Source organism: Otolemur garnettii, unplaced genomic scaffold, assembly GCF_000181295.1.
Source record: "Otolemur garnettii isolate 467f Iridium unplaced genomic scaffold, OtoGar3 scaffold00005, whole genome shotgun sequence".
NCBI classification, from domain to species: domain Eukaryota; kingdom Metazoa; phylum Chordata; class Mammalia; order Primates; family Galagidae; genus Otolemur; species Otolemur garnettii.
In genome coordinates this window covers 35,530,257-35,551,230 of record NW_003852400.1, presented here as the reverse complement: position 1 = coordinate 35,551,230, position 20,974 = coordinate 35,530,257, and the positions used below count along the sequence as shown (strand labels likewise).

At 34.0% G+C, this 20,974-nt stretch overlaps 1 protein-coding gene across 1 annotated transcript in view; it reads left to right on the top strand.

Annotated features, from left to right (window-relative positions):
• Window positions 1-20,974, top strand: part of KIF2A (kinesin family member 2A) — a 67,671-nt gene that overhangs the window by 25,369 nt on the left and 21,328 nt on the right. Inside the window, exons 2-14 of the mRNA XM_023507579.1 lie at window positions 5,500-5,594; window positions 6,085-6,204; window positions 8,848-8,902; window positions 9,948-10,070; window positions 10,600-10,700; window positions 12,794-12,889; window positions 14,494-14,548; window positions 14,941-15,103; window positions 17,389-17,479; window positions 17,614-17,677; window positions 18,500-18,591; window positions 18,963-19,105; window positions 20,769-20,971. Coding sequence (XP_023363347.1) covers window positions 5,500-5,594; window positions 6,085-6,204; window positions 8,848-8,902; window positions 9,948-10,070; window positions 10,600-10,700; window positions 12,794-12,889; window positions 14,494-14,548; window positions 14,941-15,103; window positions 17,389-17,479; window positions 17,614-17,677; window positions 18,500-18,591; window positions 18,963-19,105; window positions 20,769-20,971 — 1,401 coding nt within the window. The remainder of the gene's footprint in view (window positions 1-5,499; window positions 5,595-6,084; window positions 6,205-8,847; window positions 8,903-9,947; window positions 10,071-10,599; window positions 10,701-12,793; window positions 12,890-14,493; window positions 14,549-14,940; window positions 15,104-17,388; window positions 17,480-17,613; window positions 17,678-18,499; window positions 18,592-18,962; window positions 19,106-20,768; window positions 20,972-20,974) is intronic.

Genomic DNA, 20,974 nt, shown 5'->3' with positions numbered 1-20,974 from the left:
CAAGAATAGAAAACAATAATTCTGTAATTTTTAAGGAAATTGAATCGTCCCACAAATAATACCCCAAACAAAGATGGTTTTAACCAGTGCCTACCAAACACTCAAAGTTCAAATAATTCTAATTTAACACATTCCAGAGTATGGAAAGGGAGAACTCCTGACATAAAAAATAATTTTGTGAGTCTAGCTTAACCATGATGCTAAAATTTAATAGGGTTAGTAAAAGAAAGGAAAATTATTGGCCAGTACCACTCTTAATCAAAGATGTAAAAATCCAGAACGAAGTATTCAATGCACTTCCACTCAGAATCCCTACAGGTAGTGTTTTATTGTTGTTAGTTTAGTTCAGGAGTCCTCAAACTATGGCCCGCAGGCCACATGTGGCCCGCCTAGGACATTTATCCGGCCCACCGGGTGTTTTTGCCACCGCTGTCTATCCTGCTTAGCAGCCGACTCGTCCAGGGGCCCATAGTCCGGCCCTCCAACAGTCTGAGGGACAGTGCACTGGCCCCCTGTTTAAAAAGTTTGAGGACCCTACTTTAGTTGGTGTTGGAATTTGACAAGATGATTTTAAAATTTATACAGACATACAAAAAGGCAAGAAGATCAAAGAAACTCTTAAAGAGCAGTAAGGTGGGAGGGTTATTCTGCCTCATGGCAAAGACATTGATGAGTAAATCTATAGTAGTAATTAAGGCAGTATAATTTTGGTTCAGGTATAAAGAAATAGACTCATGTGTATGGCTGAAACATGACAGGTAGGTAGAGGAAGGAAGGGCTTTTTGGGAACTGGTACTAGAATAATTTATTTTTACATAGGGGGAAAAAGGGAAATGGGGTTATGTTATACAGATATCAAAATACCAATAGATTAAAGTCCTGAATGTGAAAGTCTTTGTAAAACTTTATAAGAAAAGGTAAGAAACTAATGATTGCAGTCTCAGGAAGAATTTTATAACACAACAAAAAATCCATTATATATAATGGAAAAATATATATTTGACTACATTAAAATTAAGAACTAAAATTCATCAAAAGACTCCATAAGGAAAATGGAGAAAATATATGCAGTATGTATTAAAAAAGGTTAATACCAAGAAAATGTAGAGAATTTCTATAGGGAAGTAGTAAGAAAAAGACCTTCAAAAGGCCTGAATAGCCAACAAGCACAAAAATAGCCACTACGTCATTAAATCACAGTAATTAACCACAATACAATACATTAAATCTGATAAATATTAAGTAGTATTGTGGATGTGGAGTAATTGTTAGCAGTTGCTTGCAAATCATTGCAGGTATAGCCACTATAAATAGGAAATATGGCTAACTAGAAGTTTTATGTATGCATATTTTGTTATTCTGTATTTCTTCTTTTATTGTAGGTGTATATCCGAGAAAATTTTTTGCACAGTTGTACCCTGCACATGTATAGCATCATTTTTCCTGATAGAGAAATGTATAAAACAACTCATTGTGTACCAACAGTAGAATAGGTAAACAAATTTTGGCATATTCATGCAGTGAAACACTATATAGTAGAAAAAATGAGTTATGTACATTTTATATATTACAGTAACTACATACAATAAAAATGAACCCTGCAAAATAGTATTGAGCAAAAAAAAAAATGTCTAAAAGTAGTGTTAATCCGTTTACATATTACTCAGATTTTGTATATATCTGTTTTACAATGATAGGTGGTAAAACCATAAAGAAGTGCTAGAACATGTAAGGGTAGGGATTCCCTCTTGGGAGGAGAAAAGAGGAGAAAAAGATTCAAATTAAAGAGGAGAACATGTTTTATGAGTGTTGTTTCTTGACCTGGCTTCTGGCAGATACAGAGATGTTTGCTCTAATATTTTTTCTAGGTGTTGAAGTATATTTGATACAATTCCCAATAAAGTAAATGGGAAATCAGAGAGTCTAAGGGCAATGAGTTAGTGAAGATAGAACAGAGAAATGGGATGGTATTTGAAGAGCCATGTGGGAAGATTGTCACAAGTTCTGGGGAAGATACTTCCAATCCTGCCTAATATTATTAAAATTCATGCATTCATGATCCCTGTTAACCACTGAGCCTTAGGATAAAGTATGTCATTTCTCCCAGTCATCCAGGCTTAAAACTTGACTGTTGTGCCTACAGGACCCAAATGAGGGATACCACTTATAGTGATTATTTACCTAATTTCTCCAAATCACGTCTAAAGTAAAGGTTATCTAATTCCCATTCTTTAAGCCTCTCCATTTTGAACCCTTCCACTATTTTCTAGCCCCTTCTTTTCCTCCATTCCAGCACTGGTTTCTCTTCTAATGTTCACTTAGTAAATGATACCGCTGTTTACTTACTTGCTTTCTCATTTGTCTTTCATATTTAAGTCTTTGTTTGACTTATCTTTTGGGGTTGAGGGTTAGGGCTGGAGGTGGTATATTGTGAGACAGAAGTCAGGTCAGTTGAAAAAGAGAGTTGCTGCTCTGGTAAGGGAAGAATTAGGTCACAGATGATGAGGGGTCAGGTCATGTGGGGCTTTGTTGTAGGCCATTACAAGACCATTGAAAGGACTTTGGCTTTTACTTTGTTTGAAATGGGGAGCCATTGGAAGGTTTTCAGCAAAGGAGTAGCACCTGACTTAGTTTCGACTGGAAATATTTTGGCTACTCTGAAGAATAGACAGAAGGGCAGATGGATTGGTAGCAGGGAGTCTAGTTGGGAGAGGACCACAGTAATCCAAGTACAGTGCATTGGTAGCTTGCATTAAGGTGACAGCAGTGAAGTTAGTAAGAATTGACTCACTATCTGGGGGCAGGCATTGTCATTTTATTTTGTAAAAACTTGCTAGGAATGTCGGGTGCACAATGAGCGTTGAGGATCTTTGTTGTAGTTTATCAATTTTTATAGGAATGCTGGACTGTAAGCCACACAGGGATCTTCATCAGCTTAAAATTGTAGCGGGTAGAGAAATACAGTGATAAATAGGGAGTGCTTTTACAATTTGACCAAGGTTCTAATCCATGCTACTTTATGTGATCTTGGGCTTTAGTTTTCTCATCTTTAAAATGGAGCTATCTACTTCATAGGCATTTTTGTTACTATTAAATGGACCAGTGTAGACTAAATGAACTTGTATCTGACATATTCAGGCTTAAAAAATAATATGTTAAAGAAAGATCTGATTCATTAGATTGGTAAAAATTTTAGACTGATAATGTTCAGTGTTGATAAGAATTTGGAGGAATAGGTCTCACTGATGAGAATGTAAATGAAGGGTAACTTGGAAATATCCATCAATTTCAATTTCTTTGATCTGTTAATTCTGCTTCTAGAAATTTCATTTATGGGAACACTCTCCCCTATGTTTACATGTTTAGTGCAACATCTTTTAATGGCAAACCATTGGAAACAATTAAAATTACTTTTAATAAAGTTAAATTGTGATACATCCCTTTTATGGAATGCTATGTGGTGCTTAAAATTTATAGATAAGTCTATACATACTGTCATGGAAAGATTACTAGTTTCTGTTTTAGTTTTTAAACAAAGCAGCACCAGTATATCATAGATTATTTACATACTCAGTATTGGACTTTTTAATTCATTTATAACTTCTGCAAATTTTTATTTGAGCCCTTACAGAAAAGGTGATGATTCATAGTAACTTTATACATAATAATACTTAACAAATTATTATAGTACCCATATTTTCTTTAAGGTTATTTTATACATTATTATGATAAAATTGCTTATATACTGTATTTCTGTTTTTAGATATTTAAAGAACTAAATTGCCCTAAAGGAAATTATAGATAGATACACCCAAGGATTTCATTGAAGAAATACATATGAAAATGCTATATGTTCAGCATTTTATTAGGTCATATTGAAGATATAGATGTGTTTTTAAAAATGTGTTTTTTGTATATTATTTTGTTGTCTGCTTCTAGGAATTTGTCATAAGGAAATCTGACAAGTGCATAATCACAAATAATCAATAGTATTCATTGCAGTATTTACAATAGTACAAATTTGCATCTATCAAAGGGACCATCAATAAGTATTATTAAATAAGTTACGATAAACAATGGAATATGCTATAACAATTACAAATAATTAGCTCTGTAGTTATTTAACAGAGAACATGTATATGATCCATAAATCTATTAAGGGGGAAAACAAGTTCGATACATTATCTATAATATCTTCTCTATGGATGGTAAGTCTGGAGTAGTTAGGGAAAGTAAGGAATAGAATAGATTTGGATAGGGCAGCATATAGAAGAGACCTTTTTTTTTAATTGCTTAGCCAGACTGAGTTTGAACCTACCACCCTCGGTATATGGGGCCGGCGCCCTACTCACTAAGCCACAGGCGCCGCCCTAGAAGAGACCATTTTAAATCAGCATGTCTTGACCTTTTTGGACTCAGATTTCTGTTTTTCCCCCTTTTTCTTTCTTTCTTTTCTTTTTTTTTTTTTTTGAGATGGAGTCTTACTTTATCGCTCGCTGTAGATGGCTGTGGCATCACAGCTCAGAGAAACCTCTGGCTCTTGCTTGGGCTTAGGCGATTCTCTTGCCTCAGCCTCCGGAGTAGCTGGGACTATAGGCGCCTGCCACAACACCTGGCTATATTTTTGTTGCGGTTTGGCCGGGGCCGGGTTTGAACCTGCCGCCCTTGGGATATGGGGCCAGTGCCCTACTCACTGAGCCATAAGCGCTGCCCTAGACTCAGATTTTTAATTTTAAAATAATTTTATCAGTATGCACAATGTATGATAAAAACTAATTTTTAAGTCAAAAGTGTTTTATATCAGTATAGTATTAAAAATTGCTTTGTGAGCCAGGTGCAGTGGATTATAACCTGTAATCTTAGCTTCTGGGATGCCACTGTGGGATGATTCTTTGAGTTCAGGAGTTCAAGACCTGTCTGAGCAAGAGTAAGACCCTGGCTTTGCAAAAAATAGAAAAATTAGCTGGATGTTGTAGCAGGTGCCTGGAGTCCCAGCTACTTGGGAATGAATCTCAGGCTGGAGGATCTCTTGAACCTTGGAGTTTCAAGTTCCTGTGAGCTAGGCTGAGGCCATGGCTCTGTAAACTGGGCAACAGAATGAAATTCCATGTTAAGAAAGAAAAAAGATTGCTTTATGAATTTTCATTCTTTGTTCCAGAGTCATTTTTGACTCACAGTAATGATTAGATCTATTTAATTGCATTCCATGTCCCTGTGTAACCATTTATCATATATACTGAAAATAAGCATTTGGTCTCAATTAAATTTCTTGGGTTCCTGGACTTGACAAGTGGCAAGTTGATTTATGGTCCCATGGATAAAGTTCATTGTCTAATCCTCAGACTTTTATGTATATCCCTTGTAAGGAGAGGTAGCATCATTAAAAAATGTATCTATGCGGGGAGAAAGAGAGTGAGCACTTATAAAATTGTATTTGACAGTGTTTAGGAATGCCATGATTCATGGTATTTAAAAAATTTGTATTTTATTCTCTCTTAGGCCGAATACATCAAGCAATGGTAACATCTTTAAATGAAGATAATGAAAGTGTAACTGTTGAATGGATAGAAAATGGAGATACAAAAGGCAAAGAGGTATGACTTAAGTTATTTCTAGTCCTCCAATCAAAATTCTGAATGTGAAATATAGCAGAAAAGAATATAGTTTTATGTAGTGCAGTATTCTTATAATCTTTCTTTGAAAAATTTTGAAATGATTAAAAATTTTCAAAGGAAGATAGGATCCTTTTATGTATCTTACATGATTACATGTGTCAAACCTATTAGATGAAAATTATACTGTTTTAACCAGATTGTATAGTTTGAAACTTGTTTAACAGTTAATTATGTGGTTCTTTTGGTCACTCTGTTGTTTGCAGTTTATATAGTCAAGATTATAAAATGCTATTTTAAGAGAGATTCTTTAACTATGTGTATTATAATTTTATATAATCTAGTTTGCAAGCACTGACATTCATTAGGCTACAGTCATCTCAGAGTTACTCACCTTATGTCAGTTTACTAGAACAATAAGAGGTTAATTGTTAAATTACATCTCAAAATATATGCTGTGTTTTATAAACAGATTGACCTGGAGAGCATCTTTTCACTTAACCCTGACCTTGTGCCAGATGAAGACATCGAACCCAGTCCAGAAACACCTCCACCTCCAACATCCTCAGCCAAAGTAAATAAAATTGTAAAGGTCAGTGATGAAAGTTCAGACAAGGGTATGTATGGTAGGTGTGTGTATATTCTGGTTTGAAATTGGAAGGCTGTGAAGAGTATTGATTAATTTGCTTTTAAAAAAAAAAAAAAACTTTCATTCTTTCTGCTATCCATATCTGTGTATTACACCTAAGTACTTTAAAGGATTCAGATCGTTTAATCGCAGTTAGGATAGTTACTAGAAAAGATCCTAGAATTTACTTGTCTGATTAGGATTTTTCCTAAAACTTAATAGCTTTTTAGGAGATAGGAGTCAAAACCATTTGTTTTTTAGTGTTTGTGGATGAGTATATATGACTTTGACAAAGGAATTATAGCTGTTTATTATTAATACCAACCTTGAGAGTTTTTTGAAATGAAAATTTTGCTGTTTATGTTAAAGAAAGATGGAAAATGATAGTGTGTAATTTACCTGTTACCTGTGAAGATAAACCATGCTGTGTCTTCCCTAGCAATTTTATCTTTACGTAGTTAAAAGCACATTGTTTTTATTGTCTTTTTCTTTTTTTTTGAGACGGAGCCTCAAGCTATCCCCCTGGGTAGAGTGCCATGGCATCACGCTCACAGCAACCTCCAACTCCTGGGCTCAAGCGAGTCTCCTGCCTCAGCCTCCCAAGTAGCTGGGACTATAGGCGCCTGCCACAATGCCTGGCCATTTTTTGGTTGCAGCCATCATTGTTGTTTGGCGGGCCCGGGCTGGGGATTCGAACCTGCCACCTTAGGTGTATGTGGCTGGCGCCTTAGCCGCTTGAGCCACAGGCGGCGAGCCTGTTTTTATTGTCTTTAAAGATATTTCCTCTTCCATTCTCTCAAAACCCTTTCACTATTAAAATTTTGTATTGTATCAAAATATAATACAACTCTGACTGGACACTGTGGCTAATACCTTATATACCTAGTACTTCACCCTTTCACTATTAAAATTTTGTATTGTATCAAAATATAATACGACTCTGACTGGACACTGTGGCTAATATCTTATATTCCTAGTACTTCAGGAGGCTATGGTCAGTGAATCTCTTGAGCCCAGGAGTTAGAGACAAGCCTGAGCAGCATAGCAAGACCTATCTGTACCAAAAATAAGAAAAGTTAGCCAGGTGTGGTGGTACGCTTTGTAGTTCCAGCTGCTTGGGCGGCTGAGATGGAAAGATTCCTTGAGCCTCCAAGTTTGAGGTTGCTGTGAATTTTGATGATACCACTACACTGGCAACAGCCTGGGCAACAGAGCATGACTGTGTCTCCAAAAAAGAAAAGTACAACTTGGTTTAAACAAGATAGTACCACAAAGTTGTTGAATCTGCAGTTCTTTGTGTTCAGTTCAAGAAGCATTTATTGATTGTTTTTGCATTGTGCCACGTACTGTGCTAGACAAAACACAAAGATAAATGACATGGCTTTTAGCCTACGTGAAATCAGTATCTCACAGACGGGATGTAATAAGCATTCACATACAGTATGATAGAAGCTAAACAATACCAACAAAATATTCTGTTTTGTAAACAACGTACATGTACATGAAGGCGATACTCAATTCATGTGTGTTTAATCATGGTGTGAGTCACTGCTTAGAGGTCATTATTACCAGTTGTAAATAGACTGTTTTCATATTTGGCTTCAAAACCTTGGAAGATCTTCACAGTTTATTCTTCTTGGTATGTCATTAGCAATACTTGCTATACAAAAATACCTGGAGAATTTCTTAAAATACTGATTTATGAGCCCCATTCCCAGAGGTTTAATTTTGTTTTATCTCAGGGGAAGCCATAGCATCAAAGTCCTTTTAATAGTATCCATTTGACTTGAATGTGCATCCAGAGTGGCATTATTTGATATGTTTTTTTTCCTTAGGTGTGAATAAAATGAAATCTTATTAAGTGAATAATATGACCAAAAGTTTGCTGTCCAACTCTAATGAAACCCTTTTATGCCAATATACATTTCATAGTATTCTGATATTTCCTTTTAATTAGGAATTCTTGGCTATCTAGAACAAATATTTTATGGTTTACTTCCTGATAACTATTTATTAAGTGGTTTTGGTGGAATAGCATGGTGATTAAAAATATCATACAAATTACAGTGAAGGAGTTTAATTTCTCTGCTTCAGTTTTCTCATCTATGAAATGGGAATAGCAGTGGTAATTGCCTCATAGAGTTGTTGTAAAGAAAGTCCTTAAAGCAGTATTTGGCTTGTGTTAATGCCTGAATATTTTTGGAGGGTAGGAGGAAAAAATACCTCATATAAAGAAACTTGAATATTGATAGCATTAGTGGTAAGTCTTTAGAAGATAATAGTTCTTCATTTAGTTTTATATTATTGTATATATTTTTATCTTTTTTTTTGATACAGTCTTACCATGTCATCCTCGGTAGAGTGTCACAGCTCACAGCAACCTCAAACTCTTGGGCTTAAGCGATTCTGTTGCCTCATCTTCCTTAGTAGCTGGGACTATAGGCGCCTGCCACAACTCTTGGCTATTCTTTTGTTGCAGTTTGTCATTGTTTAGCTGGCCTGGGCTGGGTTCAAACCTGCCAGCCTCTGGTGCCCCGACCCACTGAACTATGGGCACCGCCCTATCATTATATTATTTTGATAAAATAAATATTTTTTATTTTATAGAATCGACGGACTGTGGCAGCAATTAAGAATGATCCTCCGCCAAGAGATAATAGAGGTAAAATAAAAATTTATCTTCTTCATTTTGTCTGCTGACTTTTACTGTGTCCCTGAAAAAGTAAATCAAAAGCATTACCCTCAGGGATGTTCTTCATTTAAACTTTATGTAGCTAGTTTTAAAATTGACATCTTCTTGGTTTCCGAACACAATAATGTCAAAAATATCAAATAATGATTTTAAAAATGTGTATGATGAATGTGGAACTCCATGAAATATGTCATCCAGTTTACTCCATAATTTGCAGGTTGGAGGATAGTATTATGAGATTATCCATGAGATAAAAAACATAGTTTCTTTTCTACTATTTAGCAATTCAAAATTATCCTTTCTAACAGTGATGTTTTTCTCTGTGTGGGAGATGGGGCAGGACAGACAGAAGTATTCAAGGGATTAAAAGTAGAGGGAAAGTCCTTCTGTTTAAATGTTATCCTTTGAGTCTTGTGAAAATTTATATTCGTATATAAAATTTTATATTTCATTTCTTATCCTTTTTCCACCTTTATAATATCCATACTGGGAAATTCTTTGCTGAAGATTTGCATATTTGCAAAGAGTGGGATTTGGAATATATGGAGGGTTGAAGGACATTTTTCTTTTCTGTGTGTTTAAATAGTGTGAATTTTAAAAAGTGAGAACACATTTAAAATTTATATTCCATACATATGTTTTATGAGGATTCCTTTGCAGTCTGAAATCATAAGACATGGAGAGGGTTTCACATATATATTTTTTAAATGATTATTAAAAATCAAACTTGGCTTTGTTTTTATGTGAATTATTAAGATTGAGTTTTGGGGTTAAAATTACATTTTTAAAACTAAAGTCTGCATGTTTTACATTAAAATCCTTTTTTAGTTTGTGTCAGTTTATTAAGCAGAACTGATTTATATGTGTATAAATGAAATACAGTGTATGTAAATAGAAAACTTGGCAATTCACTGATGTAACTTTTAAGCGTGAGTTTTTTTGAGATGTCTCTTCCTTATACCAAAGTTAGTTTTACTAATTTTCTGTTTTGAATTTAAAATATTTTTACTTGCAGTGGTTGGTTCTGCACGTGCACGGCCTAGTCAGCTTCCTGAACAGTCTTCTTCTGCACAACAGAATGGTAGTGTTTCAGATATATCTCCAGTTCAAGCTGCAAAAAAGGAATTTGGACCCCCTTGTATGTAAATTACGTATCAAGGATTCAGTCATTTTAGGCATACATGTATTCTCTCTTGGTCATCCTTATCAGTCCCCACATAATATCAGTTTCATTACAGACTTGATTGCAGTTTTCATTTTAGTTTAGTCTGTTAATTGGATTTTTAAATGTATATTTTGGAGAAAAAAAATTTGTGAAATTCTAACAGTGTTTCAATTGCTTTGAGTTTGAATTCTGGGCAGATGGCAGATGTTTCAGAAGAAAGTTTTGTGCTCTTTGATCTTTGCAATTCAAAGATCTTGATTCTAAACCAAGAGATGACATGTATCAATATGTTTGAGTCATTTTTCTGGACTTTTCATTTGTCTTGTTCCTAATTTTGATACAACAGCTCATAAGTAGAGCTTACATAGTTGTTACAGGCATGCTTTGTCACTGTGTACCTTTTTTGTGTCTATGTGGTGAAATTATACATAAAATTTTTGAGTGTAAGTACAGTACGCTAAAAATGAAAACTATACACCCTAAGCTCATCTTTTTCTTTCAGCACGTAGGAAATCTAATTGTGTGAAAGAAGTAGAAAAATTGCAGGAAAAACGAGAAAAAAGGAGATTGCAACAGCAAGAGCTTAGAGAAAAAAGAGCCCAGGTTTGTATCACAAATAGTTTGTGTACTGAGGATTAGACTGTATTAATGATTTACTTGTGAGAAAATAGTTCAGGGATTCATGGCCAGTAGTCGTGGCTCATGTATGTAATCTCAGCACTCTGGGATACTGAGGCAGGAAGAGTGCTTGAGCTCAGGAGTTCAAAACCAGCCTGAACAAGAACGAAACCCTAGCTCTACTAAAAATAGAAAATCAGGTGGGCATTGTGGCAGGTGCCTGTAGTCTCAGCTAACCCAGGGCTGAGGCCATGGCACTCTAGCCTGGTCAACAGAATAAGACTCAGTCTCCAAAAAAAAAAAAAAAAAAAAAGATGGATTTATTTAAAGGACTGCAAAAATTCCTTAAATTGATATTGAGGTATAATACAGACTCCTGTGAAAATAAGTTACCATAACAAATTTTCATTGCGCTTACTTTTCATGTCTTCAATGAGTATGTGTTACCCTGAAAGTTTGTTCCATTATCAGTAATAAGCTATTGTGTTTAAGAATTCTGATGCGTATGCTGTAATACTCAAGAATAATAGGCTTTTGATTTTAGAATGATAATAAAAAATGGTTTAATAGCAATAAGAAAATTGCATAGAAGGTTGGTCTTTTATTCCCCCTAGGTCTTTACATATTAGAAATTGTGTTATTGTACATGTAACTCCTCTAGTATAATTGTATTCTATCTGTTATATTCTCAATACCTGTTACTTATAACAAATTGTCAGTATTATTTATTTAATAGAATGTTCAAATGCTCTTAATCAGGTTAAACTACGAGTTCAGATGTTGTGTTGTAAAAATGTAGACCCAGTATGATAACCTGAATAAATCAGCTTTTATCTGAAAGAGACCTGAGCATAGCTAGTTGGGTTTTGAAATAAATAATAGTACACAAAACAGATATCTACTGGCACAGATGCCACCTTGTGTTTCCTATGGGTGTTTCATAATACCTGCACATCTCTTTGTGGAATTCTCATTTAACATTCTGCTTCTCAGTTGATATTGTTAGTATTATTTCTTAGAAAATTAATTGAAAGTAAGTTTTAGTAACAGTTTTATAACTTAACTATATTCAAAAGAAATCTGAATACATAAATCTAACTTTTTTTTAAATCTAATCATTTGTTTTTCATGGATATGAGAGGCTGTTTACTATTGCTTTTTGTATCTTAGTCTGAATTTTCTCAGGTTTTTTTTTCTTTTTTTTTTTGAGACAGTCTCTCACTTTGTTGCCCTTGGTAGAATGCCATGGCTGGGGTGTTATAGCTCATAGCAACCTTAAACTCTTGGGCTCAAGTAATCCTCTTGCCTTAGCTTGGGGTAGCAGAGTCTACAGGGGCCTGCCATAAGACTCAGCTATTTTTTGACACAGGGTCTTGCTCTTGCTCAGGCTGGTCTTAAACTCCTGAGGTCCAGCAGTCTACCAGCCTTGACCTCCCAGAGTGCTAGGATTACAGGCATGAACGACTGTGCCTGGCCTAGAATTTTCTCAGTTTTGCAGCAAAAAAGTAAATTGCAGTTAGCATTCAATAATATTAAATTTGAAGATTTTAAAAAATATCTTGGTCCCTGGTTCCTTTAAGTTTTATGTCCTCTCAATTTGGGGTTTATTGGAAACAAAACTGTTTTATCATGCCTTTGTTTTTTTAGAGAGTCAACAAAAATAGGAAATGAAGATAAACGTATCAGTATTTCTACTGTGCTGAAACATGGGATTAAGAAATTAGAAGAAGAATCTGATTGAATTAATTTTTCTAGAGTTCTTTGCCAGGGATGCAAATGAGCACTGTTTCTCTTTTGCTCCATTTTCTAGGATAATTCCGGTATATGAATAACAGATGGATTTTTGAAATAGGTAAAGGTGACTTTAGTGAGAAGCCTTTAGTTTGGAGTAACAGAGTACATGCAGAGTAAGAGAATTGTTTTTAATATGGACGTGATTCTAAACATATTATCCTGAACTTTGAAACTATGTAATATCTTCCATTTGAGTTTAGGCTTAGTTATGACAGAGACATATGACAAATGCAGTAAATATATTATAATCATTATAAATGGTGAATTCTCTCTGTATTCAATAGGATGTCGATGCCACAAATCCAAATTATGAAATTATGTGTATGATCAGAGACTTCAGAGGAAGTTTGGATTATAGACCCTTAACAACAGCAGATCCCGTAAGATTTTTTATAAACCATTACTCTTGAACTTTTTTTGTTTTAAATGACAAAGTGCTTGATACTCATTAAATTGATATTGCATTTAGCTATATAGTTTTTCCTCTACTTATGGGTACCATTCTGCATATTTTAAGAAGATAATCAAGAAAACTATCCATATTTATTATGTTCATTTCCCATAATTTGATAAATGAGACATGTCACCCACAGAAATGTCCTTTTCGAGTAAAGTTTCCTTGTCTTTGGAAAGGCAGAGTGAAAGTTAACTGAATGACAGCAAAAACTCAGTTTCCTTTCTGACCATCAGTTATACTTTGATCTCAGTCCTAAGCTTATTTTCCTCTTTTGCTTGGGCTGTAGATCTGTCATCATTCCAGATTACTATTAATAGTCTGTTATTTTAATGTAAATTTTATTCTTGTCTTTTAACAGTTAAGTGTTGTTGAGGGCTGCAGTGGACTAGAAATCTAGTATGAGAAAAAATGTTCTGCTTTAATTACCTCCTTTCCTGTTAAAGAATGCAAACATATTGGATAGGGAATACTTTCGTCAGAAATTGATCCTTAAGAAAAAATAATACATCTGACCTAGGAAAAAATGTGTTAGTTATGAAAAATACATTTGTGTTAGACATGTATTTTATAGAATTAAATAGAATTGTTCATAGTATAAAAGTATAGAATAGTTTATAACCCTTTGGTTAACTCCTGTTTGTAGCTTATGTATTTTAGACCTTGCTCCCCCACTGTGTGTTTCACCTACTAAATCTAGGCTCATGTTTTAAGATAGGAATTGGCAAACTTGTTCTGAAAGTAAATATTTTTGTCTTGGTCACAATTATTCAACTCTGCCATTGTATTTTAAAAGCTTATACACACGCACACACACACACACACACACATATCAAAAAGAATGGGTATGACATTTATTTCAATCAGTGTGTTTCAACAAACCTTTACAGAAACAAGTAGTAGTCTAAATTAAGCCCACAGCCAATACTTTGTCAATTCTTGCTTTATAGTAATTATTAAAAGGAGGCATGTATTGTAAACATGAGGTTTATGCAAAAACCTCATATATATACATATGAGGTTTTTATATATATACTTATATATAAGAACTGATAAATTTATAAAACTGTTCAAAATGTTTTGCTCAGTAATCTTCTAAGACTACTGTTGCCTGTAGTGATCTTTGCCAACAACTTTTCCATAATGAACCTGAAAAAATGCTACTTGGTAGAATAAAAATTTTTAATTTTGTCGTATACAGTACAACAAATGTGAAGTAAGTGCTACTAAAACAATAGTACCCTAAAAATAGTAGTATCCTCTACAAAATTATTTCCTAAGGTGATGGTTTACTAAAATAACAAAAGAAGCAAAAGTTTGTATAACACTCAGGATTTTAGAAGTATTACATTTGACAACCATTATAATTTGAGTAAAGCTAATTTATTTTTAAAGCTTACATATCATATTTATGCTATGTATAAATTTCTGAAACCCCTGAAGGAAATAGTACATAGTATTACATAGTTGACTTTTCAGTGTTTCATATAACACATATAACCACTGAAATAAAGTATTTTTTATTCCTAGATTGATGAACATAGAATATGTGTTTGTGTAAGAAAACGACCACTCAATAAAAAAGGTATGATACTTAATGAGCTCTCATAGAAGGCTGATTTTATCTTAATTGTAAGGCATTTTGATAATAGCACAAATCAAAACAGTTTGGAAAAATGTAAATTTCCTTTCATTTGTACATAACTATTATGCAGATGTATATGACTAGATTTGTTGGTTTGTTATTGCTATATGAATCATTGCAATTCCTAGTTCTTGCTTCACAGAAATTTTGATTTTTTTGCTTTGTTCTTGGAAATAATTTTGTTTTATGGAGTAACATATTTATGGGATGTTTTCTTCATATTTATAGAACTTATGACTTTTATCTAAATTCTTACTACTTGAAATAATTTTTGTACATTAATTTGAATGCTGTGAAAATTGCTGGGCATTGATTTTCATTTATTCTTTTAGAAACTCAAATGAAAGACCTTGATGTAATAACAATCCCTAGTAAAGATGTTGTGATGGTACATGAGCCAAAACAAAAAGTAGATTTAACAAGTTACCTAGAAAACCAAACATTTCGTTTTGATTATGCCTTTGATGACTCAGCTCCTAATGAAATGGTTTACAGGTAGGTAAATTCTTTTAAAATCAGATTTAGTTCTTATGCCATGTTCATCGCCACTCAGAAGCATATATTAATTCTGCAGTATTTCTCCAGAAGTGCAGTACACTTTTTCATTCTGAGTTCAGACAAAGGAAATGTTACAAACATTATAATGAGTGTTAACACTTGTAAATGTTCCTCAGAATCATAGTTTTCATTGTTACTTGCCAATTGGTTTATTATATATGTATAATATAAAACACAAACTACGTATGTGGACAAGAAATTTCTGGAAATTTCTAGGAGCGAAATGTGATGGGAAGAGGACTTTTAATTTTTACCTTTCAAAATCTGTACTAGTAAAGAAATTTGAAATACCTGTTGTTAGTATATTGTTAATTTGTCTAAATCTTTATTTAGCATGTACTAATAGTTAAAAGGAAAAATTTCTATAAACTTATTTACATTTGCTTAATTTTATGATCTTTAAGCTTTGAGATAGTTTTAGTACATGAGATTCTTGTATGTTCATATATTCATCTTATCATCAGTTCAGAATTACATTGTATTGTACATTGATGTCCCCAGTTTTTATGCCAGACTTAGATTTTAATCAGTTTTCAAACATTCGTTTTTAATAATTATGTCTTTCTCCAATTAAAAGACCCTTATCATACATTTTTAATAATTATAACAAAGTTTTAGCAGCATTGCTATTTTAGCCTCTATTGACTATCTTTGCTATGTTTTATTGCTCTCTAATTTTATAAAAATGACTAGATAAAAGGCCAGGCGTGGTGGCTACTGCCTATAATCCTAGCACTCCAGGAGGCTGAGGTGGGCTAATAGCTTGAGCTCAGGAGTTTAAGACCAGCCTGAGCAAGAGCAAAACCCCGTCTCTACTAAAAAGAGCCAGGTGTTGTGGCAGGGGGCTATAGTCCTAGCTACTCAGGAGGCTGAAGCAAGGGAATTACTTGAGCCCAGGAGTTTGTGGTTGCTGTGAGTTAAGATGCCACAGCACTCTACCCAGGGAGACAGAGTGAGACTCTATCTTAATAAACAAAATAACTGGTAAAGAGAAAATTAGTGTTATTGAGACTCATAAGAATTAAAGGTGTTCAAATGAAACACTGTTGAGACCACCTTCATTTGTCTTTAGTCAGTAAATTGGAAGTTCAGTTGTAAAAGAAAAAAGATCAAATTAAAGAACATACGAATGCTGTGTAGAGATATTGTGAAGACTGTGTTTAATTGTAAATTGGTTAAGCACCCATTTATAATGTTTTTTTTTCCTTCTCACTATGTTGCCCAGACTGGAGTGCAGGAGTGTAGTGGCACAGCCGTAAGTCACTGTAGCCTTGAACTCTTGAGCTTAAATGGTCCTCCTGCCTCAGCCTTTTAAGTAGCTGGGACTATAGGCATGTTCCACCACACTTCAATAATTTTTCTTATTCTTTGTAGAGACAGAGTCTTCTGATTTGTCCAGGCTGGTATCTGACTCCTGGACTCAACTGATCCTCCTAGCTCTGCTTCCTGAAGCGTTAGGGTTTGCTGGTGTGAGCCAGTACATCCGACCTTAAGACTGATTCCTGCTCCTGTTTGACCAGAATGTTTTTCTGCTCCCTTTGTTCTGTGCCGCCTTCAGTTTTTCCTTAAGAAACAAACAAGAGTTGTATAAAGTGTTCTACTTGTAGATTTGGTTTTTTATACTTTTTAGTGTTCTGCTCAGTGAAGAAGTGTTTATTATCCCTTCCCACCTTCTTATTTTAACTATGGTAGTGATTATACCAATGTGTTTAAAACATAATTCAAGCCATAATATTTAGGCATTCTTTTCTTGAAGCAGGACTATCAACTCAGAACAATATTGTCTTATAAGCACAATTTTTATTCTTTTTTCCTTAAGTATAAATTACTTGTCTACATTAAAAGTAATTGTTTTTCTACTTATTTAGATGGTCTAAAGATAATGTTGTTGCAAATTTTTCCCCAGTAGCTTTTTTCTATTGAGATTACCACTTTTTTAAATTCCATTTTTGTTGAAATTATAGTCAATAATTTTTGTTTTCGTTATCCAAAACAATGGCCTATGGTGCCATTGTTTATTATGGAATTATTGATTTAAATTATGCTTTAAGTAGCTATAAGACGGTTTTCTAGGATATGTTTATTTAAAAATTTTAACAAAGATTGGCTTAAAATCTTGTTACAAATTTTATTTATTAATAAAATAGTTTGTATTACTTAGTATTACTTTTGTTACTTAAATATCAGCCAACACTTTCTGACTGATGTATTTTCTTTCTAAGGTTTACTGCTAGACCACTAGTGGAAACTATATTTGAAAGAGGAATGGCTACATGCTTTGCTTATGGGCAGACTGGCAGTGGAAAAACTCATGTAAGTAATTCATTAAAGTTACATTGTGGCGTGAAGCTACACTATCTTTTCCTTACAGCTTAATTCTAAGACTTAAATTCTTAGGACTTATTCCTGAATAATCTCTATTTCTTATCTTTTTTTTAAAAATACAGACTATGGGTGGTGACTTTTCAGGAAAGAACCAAGATTGTTCTAAAGGAATTTATGCACTAGCAGGTAACTGTTCTTTTTGCATACAATTTGGAATATTCTTAGATACTCTTTTAGGTAGGCAGCTTTGAAAGAAGGCTTGACAGTGTTGTTCAGCAACTGTATAAGATTACTGTGTATTTTGACAATTTTAGGTTATTAGATTGCTTGAAAAGAACTGTAAGATTGAGTTTGGGGGCAAAAATCTTGATTTTTTTAATTTGTGTCAATGTATTCTGGCACATTTTGGAGGTCAGTATTAATTGTTGAATGGCTGATTTTTTTCTGTTTTTTTTTTTTTTGAGGCAGAGTCTTAGTATATTGCCCTTGGTAGAGTGCTGTGGCGTCACAGCCCACAGCAACCTTAAAGTCTTGTTCTTAAGTGATTCTCTTGTCTCAGCCTCCCAAGTAGCTGGGACTATAGGCGCCTGCCACATTGCCTGTCTATATTTTTTGTTGTAGTTGTCGTTGTTGTTTAGCGGGTCTGGGCCGGGTTTGAACCCGCCAGCCCTGGTGTCTATGGCTGGTAGTCTAACCACTGAGCTATAGGCACCAAGCCTGAATGACTGAATTAAAAAAAAAGAAACTACTTGATATAGTATGAGAATAATATTATTTTGACCACCTATGATTTTATACTATTTATAAGTAGTAGCATCCTTTTATGAAATTTGGAAGGAAAGTAGCATCTGTTACTACTATTTTCTTGTAAAATTAAATTCATATTTTTATTGTTGATACTATGATAGTAGGTAATGACTAATTGATTCTTCTAATAATAGAAAATTTGAGTTGTTTCTTAAAAATATTTGTTGCATCTTAATTTTCTGTATATGAAATTCTTGATAGCTCGAGATGTCTTTTTAATGCTAAAGAAGCCAAACTATAAGAAGCTAGAACTTCAAGTATATGCAACCTTTTTTGAAATTTACAGTGGAAAGGTAAGTGGGAATTTGTTTTTAATTTTTTTAATTGTGGTAAAATATAATAATATAAATATAAATAAATATATTTATATAATATAAAATTTAATATTTTAACTATAACTTCATGACATTAAGCACATTCATATTACTGGGCAATTTTTACCACCCAAAATTTTTATGTATATATGGAATTTTTATGTTAGAGTTTGTTTTAAGATTTTTAAAAAATGTCCATTGAAAAATTTCAGTGTCAGTGTTGAGCATTATTATTATTACTCTAATAATAATTATTATTTTAACCTCTGAAATAATTTTCAGACTCCATGAGTGACTCATTTTTATAGAACTGATTCTCTTTAAATCTAATTTAATATGGTTTCTCATAGGTGTTTGACTTGCTAAATAGGAAAACAAAATTAAGAGTTCTAGAAGATGGAAAACAGCAGGTTCAAGTGGTGGGATTACAGGAACGAGAGGTCAAATGTGTTGAAGATGTACTAAAACTCATTGACATAGGCAACAGTTGCAGGTAAATCTCACTTTAATTAAGAAAGGAAACTTCAGTTTTAAATACTTCAGGTATAGCATAAAACCATAGCAAGGATAGTACCAAGGTCACTATGAAAGTTTTGAGACAGACTATGTAAAGGTCCGTTATTTCACTTCTAAGAAATTTGATAGCAACATCCTCTTTGATACATCTGTGCAAGTTTCAACTTGCTTGGCTTGTCAGTGTTACTGAGAGGCCTCATTTGTTTCCATCTGTAGGGCTCTCAGTCATCATCAGCTGTCAAACTGGGAAGAGGGCACTAGGGCACTTTCACACGTTATATTTCTGTGATTTCAAAAGTGGGTTAAACAAATCTCAAAGCCTTGAACATTTGCAATGGGCTTTCAGGTGACCTTTACTACTTTCTGCACAACAATTTTTCCATGGTTTCAAGAATTTAGAAGAGGCTGAACTTCACTGAAAGGCAAGGAGAGGTGTGAGCATCTGGCTACCGCAGTGACTGAAGAAAACATTGCTGTTGTGGAAAAAATGGTTCGCAAAAACATTTGAGTGACATTTAAGAACACTGAAGCAGCACTACAAATTAGATCTCTGGCAGTGTCCAAAATCCTGCATGATCTTCAGGTTAGGAAAGTTTCATCCTGATGGATGCCTCACACTTTGACAGGAACAAAACCGCATCTGTGTTGAATGGTGTAAAGAAATGCTGGTCAGATCAGACTGAGGTGAGTCTAGATGCATTTCTGACATCACTACTAGTGACAAAACCTGGTTTTACCAATTTGATTCAGAGAATAAGCCTCAGTCGACACTGTGGATTTTTATACTAACAAAAGTGAAGTAGCCCGAAGTGTCAGAAAGAAAATGGTGGCAACTTTCTTTTCCAAAAGTGGTCACATTGTAGCTATTATTCTTGGAGGAAGAAAGGACTGTTACTGTCCAGTGATACACAACAGTATGCTTACCAAAAATTTTCCAGAAGCTTCAAGAACAGCAGCCAAAGACAAGGACTGTGGGGCACCATTTTGCACCAGGACAGTGTGTCTACACACACAGCCAACATCACTATCACTATTCAGTTCTTGGAGTCCAGAGGTTAGACTTATAACTTACATACCCTGCGGTCCCATGCGATTATTTGCTGTTCTTTACAGTAAAAAAATCGCATGGGTGGAAAAAGGTTCCCTAGCCCTAAAGATGCTATTTTTGCCTAAGAAAATGAGTTTACAGTACTTGAAGAAAATAAGTGGAAAGAGTGTTTTTAAAAATGGTTTACAAAACGAACATGCATGGAATGTCTTGGCATTTATTTTGAGAAAATACAGTAATCAAAATGATTTTACATTTCTAAATCTTTGTGTATCTCAAAACTTTTGTAGTGTCCTTCATATTCAGTACACCTTGGAAGTAAAAATCATTGTTTATAAAAATATTTTACGTATATTGAATGGCAAATTTGCGTGACACTTTAATACTATACTGCAAATATTAGAAATACACCAGATTAAATTATATGAATTTGGTTATAGTTATATGTTATTAACTGAAAATGTTTGATCTCCATTTAAATGATGAAAACTAGCTAAACAGGTGGGGGGTGGTTGTTTTTAATAAAAATATGGTGGTTTGAACATGTAAATTGAAGTTTTTATGTATCAAGATGTTCTTAATCACGTTATAGAACATCCGGTCAAACATCTGCAAATGCTCATTCATCTCGAAGCCATGCAGTGTTTCAGATTATTCTTAGAAGGAAAGGAAAACTACATGGTAAATTTTCTCTCATCGATTTGGCTGGAAATGAAAGAGGAGCTGATACTTCCAGTGCAGACAGACAAACTAGGCTTGAAGGTGCTGAAATTAATAAAAGCCTTTTAGCGCTCAAGG